The sequence below is a fragment of the Saccostrea cucullata genome, unplaced genomic scaffold, assembly GCF_032062105.1.
Source record: "Saccostrea cucullata isolate Sc308-1 unplaced genomic scaffold, CSIRO_AGI_Scuc_v1 ctg724, whole genome shotgun sequence".
NCBI classification, from domain to species: domain Eukaryota; kingdom Metazoa; phylum Mollusca; class Bivalvia; order Ostreida; family Ostreidae; genus Saccostrea; species Saccostrea cuccullata.
In genome coordinates, this window is record NW_026917996.1 from 72,381 (window position 1) to 80,593 (window position 8,213).

Sequence of the window (8,213 nt, forward strand, 5' to 3'; positions counted from 1 at the left end):
CCAAGAGTCAAGGTTAAAACCCCTTTCAGCTACTTTAAATTTTTATGTTCATTGCTGAAAGTGGGACCCTTTGAGATGGCCACCATCTCAATGATATCTAATTTTAGTTTGAAAATTGCTAGAAAAGATAAAGTGATCTCATTGTAACATTATTATTTTTTAGTGTTTTAGATTATAAATAAATATAACAATATGCAAAATCTAAATTCTTTTATATTTTCTCTCCTTTGATTTACATAGCAGGCCTTGCAGTTTTTAGCTCATATGAGATTTTCTGATCACCTGTTGTCCGTCGTCCATCCGTCTGACTGTCCATTCATCTGTAAACTTTTCACATTTTCAGCTTATTCTTGAGAACCATTGGGCCAATTTTGACCAAACTTAATACAAAACATCCTTGGGTAGTGGGAGTTTAAATTATAAAAATAAAGTCCCCTTCCGAGGGGAAATTGTCAAGAATATACAAAAATAGGGTGGGGTCATAAAAAAATCTTCTCAATTAGAACCACTGGGCCAGAAAAGCTAAACTTCTGTGGAAGCTTCCTGGGGTAGTGTTACTAGTGTAGATTCTAAATTGCTTGGATCATGACCCCTGGGGATTGGGAAAGGTCAAAATAGGTATTAGGGGGAAATCTGTTTAATAACATAATGGCCAAAGTTACTCAGGTGAGTGATGTGGCCCATGGGCTTCTTGCTTATCTAATTTAGTTTTATCTTTGTATGCAACACTTTTTCCTTCTTTTAGTTGTTACTGAGGTTCTAAGTAATTTAAGTTTTTTATGAAATATTTTTCCTTGTCAAGTTCTATAAGCATGTTCTACTTCATACACAAGTAGTATATATAGATTTTCTAGATCTTTCATATTTTTTCAATTTTTCTTGAAAAGCATAACTGATGTACATGTAATTGTAAAAACTGTGTTTGTCCCTTGTGATACATGATTAATTTATGTCAGTTTGAATTTATCATATATATTAAAATACACTATTATACAGTCTGTTTGTCATGGAATTAAACTTGTTGAGTTTTTATTCCACCTCTATAATTGAAGATTTGGGGGCATATTTTGATAAACTGTCTGTCTGTTTATGTGTCTCCAAATTTACTAATTTTTACTACCCATGGCCATTCCTTTTGAACTTTTTTTTAACCTTTAAGTTAGACTTTGACCTACTTTGGTAAAACAAAATGATGTGAATGATTAGTGCTAGGGCTTTCATATTTCAAATGTATATTCCTTATTATAATTATAGTAATGAAACTTCTCTTTTTACCCCAAACAAAGGAAGTTTTAGGGATATATAGGAATCACATTGTCTGTGAATGTAATTTCTCTAGGCTCTAACTTTGATATATAGAAACATTGGAAGCTTATACTTGTTTTTTATAGAGCTTGCTTGTAATGACCCGACAGTGAGTCCTGATCTGACACAAGGTCATTCCTGCAAGTTCAAGGTCACTGGCCTAAAAGTATGAAATTTTTGTCTGGGTCATAACTTTGTAGAAAGAATCACTGGAAGCTCAAACCTGGTACAGGGATTGCTTATGACCCAAAAATGTGTCATGATCTTATCCAGTCATTCCATTTAGTTCAAGGTTACTAGTAGAAAAAAGGTATGACATAACTTGACTTTGTAATGGAGAGTCAGTGGAAGCTCATACTCGGTACAGATATTGCTTATGATCACGAAAGAATATGCCTTGACCTTTATCCAAGGTCATTTTGGCAATTTCAAGGTCACTGGTAGAAAAAAGAAAAAAATGTCTCGGCTAAAACTTTATTTGGAAAAGAATTGGTACAGGTATTGTTTTTGAAATAAGGAAAGTTCTTATTTTAATCCAGTGTCAATGCAGCAAGTTCAGAATAGTGTAAAATTATTTTTTTAAGACTTTAACTTAACAATGTAGAAATACTAGGAGCTCGTACTTGATACAAAGATTGCTCATTGGAACCTGATACAGGTACTGTTTATGAACCTAAGGAGTGTCATGACTTTAATTCGAAGTCAAATAGCAAGTGAAAGGTTGGTGGTATAAGAATTAAAAATTATGGCAAGCCTGTATTATCTGATGGAGAAATATATGTACGTATGCACGATGATTCACTTAAAGTTTACTAATGATCAAAGTATATGTGAATTTTGACTAGTCTCAGTCTTTTTGGCAAGAAATTGAAATGAAATGGCAAATTGAAAAAAAAAATTCATTTTGGACCAATCCGATCAAAATAAAACCATAATGAATAAAATAACAATTTATTGCCTTCTTTATTGTCCGCCGCTTTAGCGAAAGCGAGGGGACATTAAATCTCATTCGTCTGTCTGTCCGTCACAAAAACTTTAACCTTGCCCATTATTTTTGATTTAGTGGAGCTATGACTTTCATATTTCACTTGTGTGTCCCTTGTGAGAAGACCTTTCTTTAGGTACCACCAAATTTGACCTTGGAGATTGACCCACTTTTACACAAAAAATCCAAACTTTTACTTTGGCCATATCTTTTGAATAGTAGAAACTAGGAATTTTATATTTCACATATGCATTTTTTGTGTCAAGGCCTTTCATTGGATACCAACAATTTTGACCTTTGAACCTTGACCTTAGAGACCTATGAAAAAACTTTTACCTTGACCATAACTTTTGAACGGAAAGGCCTAGGGCTATCGTACTTCACATATGTAATCCTTGTGAAAAGACCTTTCATTGGATACCAAGAACTTTGACCCTTTGACCTTGACCATGGAGATTGACCTAATTTTCAAAAACTTTGAATGGCCACAACTTTTGAACGGTAGATGTACATGTAGGACTTCATATTTTCGCACTTATGTATTTTTTGTCGCAAGACCTTTCATTGGATACCAACAACTTTGACCTTTTGACCTTGGAGACATTTGTATATGAAAAAACTTTAACCTTGACCATATCTGAATGGTAGAAACTAGGACTTACATATTTCACATATGTATTTTTTGTGGCAAGGCCTTTCATTGGATACCAACCATTCTGCCATTTTGACTTTGACCTTGGAGATTTCTGTACTTCTGAAAAAAAAAGTTTAACCTTGACCATAACATTTGAACGGTAAGGGCTAAGGCTTTCGTACTTCACATATGTAATCCTTATGAGAAGACCTTTCATTGGATACCAAGAACTTTAACCCTTTGAGATTGACTTACTTTTTCAAAACTTTTACCTTGGTCATAACTATTGAACGGTTAAGGTTAGGGTTTTCATCCTTCACATATGTATTACTTGCGACCTTTTTAAAGAAATCAACAACTCAGATCCTTTCACCTTGGAGTTTGACCTACCTTTCAAAAATGTATCCTTGGCCATAACTTTCTTTTGAACAGGGGGGTGGGATTTTGTATTTCACAATCGTATTTCTTGTCTGAAAACCTTACTTTGGGTAATATCAAATATATTTCATTTGAATTAAGAAATGTTAAATCTTTGTTATGTTGCCATACGAGGTCATCTGTGTTTCATAATTTGACACATCTTGTTCCTTATATTGAGAAGAGATAGGACTTTCATATTTGACATGTGCATTACCTGTGGCAAGATATTTCCGAGCATGCTATGAATTCTTACCCCTTGACCTTGACCTTCACAATAGACCTTATTTTTTAAAAAAAATCAACTTCAGTGATAATTTGTAAATACCGTAAATCTAGAAATTTTCATGTCGATTTTATTTTGCGAATCTAGGTCAAAAAGCTGTTCATTAATTTTTACATTTCAAAATTTTGCGAATGACCACTGCTTTGCAATCTTTAATTGTGATTTATTTTTAAGAAAAAATTTTTAATCGCAAAGAACTATATGCGGTATTAACCAACATTTGCCCCCCAAAATCAAACTTTGATGGAGTAATATTTAATTAAGTCCTTAAACAGGGGAGTATATGCTGACTTCAAAGCACTGAATAATTTCATAAGTAATAATAGTCATATGTACGTAATGAGTCACAAATATGACGTAAATTTCAGTTTTTTTGAATTTTGTAGAAAAATGTACATATTTCGTCGATATTTTAAATAAAAGTCACCGAGCACATGTGTGTTCAGGATTAATATTTTGATATAATGTGTAGAATGATAATATCAATGAAATATGTCAATATTGTTCCTGAACACACATGCGCTCTATAAATTCTAAAGCTTAAATTGTTGAAATTTTGTCCATTTTGTCCTCTTTCTGAAAAAGGATATAAAATCGGACTAGTTTGTGACGTCATAAACACAGAAATTGTGAATACACTGCTCTGGAACTCTGATATTTTCTGTTAACTTATATTTCTCGTACAATTTATTGAATTCAGCACATTTCAGGAAGTTTTCAAAATTTGACTTTTGTGGGGGCAAACATATGCAATATACCACATATGTCAGTACAACAAAAATATATAAATGTGCTTATTTATTTTTTTAATTTTTATCAGATATGCAGTTAACCTGATTTTTTAATCAACTTTGACTTTTTGGTTAGTCAAGCACAGAAACACATTAGTACTCCCATATTATCAGTAAACATTCCTTTACTTTACCGCAATAAATTTTAGCGCTCAGGAGCTCTTGCGCCAAAGGTGCTAAAATTAGTAGTACGCCAAATATTCTCTTTTTCAAGTATATCCTCACAAGTTCGAGGGTCCTGAGTACAAGCATGGTCATGGGACCATGCATGGACTCGATACCTCCTGATGTGAGAGTGTTTCCTCTTGTAGCAACTCCCCCCCCCAAAAAAAAAAATTGTCTCCCTCAAATCAGCTGCAGAACTGTAGCATTATTTTTGGTCTTTGACTGTAACAGATTAATATATAAAACCATAATGCTACAGTTCTGTAACTACCCTAAAATTGACATACATTGTATAACAAACATAGGTAAAATACATATTTTATATTACAGTATTTTATTTACAAATGTACAGAACAAAAGTAGTCTAAACATGATACATTAATAAAGACACAAAAAAATCAGCAGTTTATGTTTTTCTTCTGGTGATATGATCATATATAACAACTTGGACATATTTTGGGGTTTCTATCACATAACGGTATGAATTGTCTCCCGGGTTTGGAGCCTGAAATATTAACAGAATTTTTTAATCATACTTTAAAAAGTGGAGCAAATTTTTATCTCTTTCAGAAATATAAAATTTTAAAGGAGGATAACTAATAAATAGTAATTTTTTTTTAAATGGCAGTAATAGGGATCAATTGTTGCCTGATCCTCTTGATTTACCATTTGAAATATTGTTAATGCATTTATATATAATTCATTGAATTATACATAAATAAACTTCATAATATAGATTTACAATACCTTTAAGCTTTTGAATAGTGTAAATGATGAAAAAATATACCTTGGGGTCTACAATGAGCTGTTTGCGATCCCTTTTGTTTTTGAATATCAATCCTGTAGCATTCTGTGCCATCACAAGATAGTTTGGAGATGGGTTTGATGTGGAAGTCTGAGTTTCCCAATTATAAAAGCTGAAAATATAATGCACGTATTATTTCTGTGTTTTCAATACAATAGGTGAGTAATCTTAAGTTTGTGTATATATAGTAATAAAAAGTATGGTTGATGGATCTTATTTAATTTGTGGAATGTTGTATATATGTAAGTGGGATACATGCAGTCATTTCCGTCTGTACAACCACTGAAAGTGTTTAAATACAGGAGATCAACGCTTATGCTTTCCACATTAAATTGTAGCTCAAATATGTAGAATGTGAAAGCCCAGCACCCTATTGTTTCAAAATTAGAATTTTTGTACAGTTTCCGGGCAAATAAGCTGATATACTAATTTGGCTACCAAATTTCTCCCAAATCATCCACATTCTTGTTACCTTAAATCTGATGGCCTTGGTAAAAGTTTCTTTTTCTCTGCAAAGTATGGCTCAAAGTCCTCTGTCTTTAGTCTGTGTGCATAATCTATGTAGCCAGAGATTTCTTGGCCTCTTGCATTGAAGTCCCTAATGAATATTACACTCTACAAAAAATGTAAACTGAGTAAAGGCATTTGAATACAGAAAAGTATTTCTACATTAAAATACTTAGTTAAAAAAAAATTAAAAATGTACCGGGTATTAATTTGCCTGTTATTTGTGCCTACTTACTGTCATTTTCCCACTTCTGTTAGCCTCCTCCTTTTCTGCCAAAGCCTTAAGAAATGGGTCCTTGATATCCTTCCCAGAACTTGCCAAAGTTCTGAAAATCAACAAAACAAATTAAAACATTTCTACAAAACTGTTAAGGCCATCCTTAATAAAATGTTTTTTTGCGGTAACGCGCCTCATCATTTTAGGTGTGGGTAGGTAGGTAGACTTATTATTTTTTTTTTGGAGACAAAAAGAGTATTAACTATGTTTTGATTTCACTTTAAGTTACTAATTAAAATCCAATCTTTTAAGAACACAAGTTCTTTTTTAAAAACGGCGTCTACAGGTGCAACAATAGGATAAAATTAGAAAATGGATATGTAAAAAAAAAAATTTTTTTTCTAAAAAAAATCCAGTAGGGTGGATTTTGGTGAGTCGGTCGCGTTACCGCAAAAAAAAAAAAATTTTTAAGGATGGCCTAATATTAAATTTCAGCATCAAAGAGAGCATTGACCTAATTAATTAAACTGTAAAGTACAAACTTTTGTTGACTTCTCTTTGAGAGTCTGCTGGCTTCAGCTGCCTGTTTCCTTGCTTCAAATTCTTCCCTTCTTAGTACCTCTCCTCCACTGCCTTTATATCCTAGCTCAATCACCTGTCTGGCAAGCTCTTGATCCTGAAGTTAAAAAAAAACTATTTTCATAAAATATGTTACCAGTTTTTTTTCCAGAAAATTGAAATTCCAATAAATTTTAAACAGAGTTATTTATCATGACTGTGTGGTGACACAATGCAAGGAATATTGATTTCTGTGCTTGTAAGGAATATTTGTAAAAAAGTCTAAATCCCTCAAAATAAAGGCCACAAGTTAACATCTAAATTGCTAAATCTTATCCATCACAAAAAAGGTCAATACTTGACACCCAGCTGGGATACTAATTTCCTTGAAACAACAGTCAACAGTTGAGTGAAGAAACACAAGATATTGGGGTAAGTCTTGAAAACCACAATATTGATTGATCCCACCTTAGGTTAGTCCTCGAACACGACTGAGAATCAGGGTTGGTCCTTGAACCCATCCGAAAGGTTAGGTTTTGACTTCAAACCCACCTAAGAGATTTGGATTAGTCCTCTAAGCTATTGAAAGGATTGGGGTACTGGGTAAGTACTCAAACCAATGGAGATAATAATTTGTAAACCTGTCGACTCTTCAGACATTCTAACTGTTGAGTGACTGAGTGTTGATCTACCTGCCAACCTGTCTTTCTGTCAAAAGAATTTCTTAAATACATGTATTCCTTGTATTCTTTAGCAATACATTTTATTTCTTCAGTCTTTTGGCATATGAAAAATATTTGCCGATACCACTCATCCATACATGCACTCTATAAATTGGTCATATGAAAAAAAAATTAAAAATTCATTTGGAATGACCCCGAGATCCCTAGCTGATTTTCCAAATTTCTTTAGAAAAGGTAGTTACTACAAAACCTAGATAGATTAATTCCTTGTATTCTCCGGTCATCCGCCCAATTTTTTGGACCAGTGAGCTGCAGCAAGCATTTAATACAACAAAAAGTTATTACTTTTCCCAAGACATATAGTATTTTATGTAGTACAGTGTGGGATTATTTTACATAGATGTAAATAAAAGTTCTCAAGTATGATTTATCTCCCCAACTTCCATTGCTTTCTCTACGTTCGAAATGCCTCTGTCGTGAGAAAATTTGTTCCCGTTCATATATCTAAAAACAACAAAAACATATCTGTAACAAATTAGGATAAAATACCTCTAAATAGAACAAATCAATTGGTTTGATGTGAGAGTCAAGAAACTCCTCGTATGTTGCAAATTCTGCAACGATATTATCGCTTCCACTCGGTACTTCTTCCTCCATGTTGTTTACATGCCTAATCACGCAATATCAACTAATACGCTGTAAATATAGTGCAAAATTTATTTCTTAAAATATAATTCTTTTCATGTTTTGGAAAAAAAAACTAACGATTCTATGCCTTATTTACTTTTTATTGAACTCTACATTTACTTTTTGAAAACCACATTGTTCGTACATAAACTATTATTTGAAACACCATACTA

General features: G+C 32.8%; 1 protein-coding gene across 1 annotated transcript; it reads right to left on the reverse strand.

Annotated features, from left to right (window-relative positions):
• Window positions 1-4,908: 4,908 nt before the first annotated feature.
• LOC134283592 (cilia- and flagella-associated protein 299-like) lies at window positions 4,909-8,036 on the reverse strand. The gene is made up of 6 exons (XM_062766129.1): window positions 7,903-8,036; window positions 6,655-6,788; window positions 6,131-6,221; window positions 5,861-6,003; window positions 5,371-5,500; window positions 4,909-5,088 (listed from the first exon to the last, which is right to left on the reverse strand). The coding sequence occupies exons 1-6, from the start codon at window positions 8,008-8,010 to the stop codon at window positions 4,990-4,992; spliced, it is 705 nt and encodes a 234-aa protein (XP_062622113.1). The 5' UTR covers window positions 8,011-8,036; the 3' UTR covers window positions 4,909-4,989.
• Between the last annotated feature and the right edge of the window lie 177 nt (window positions 8,037-8,213).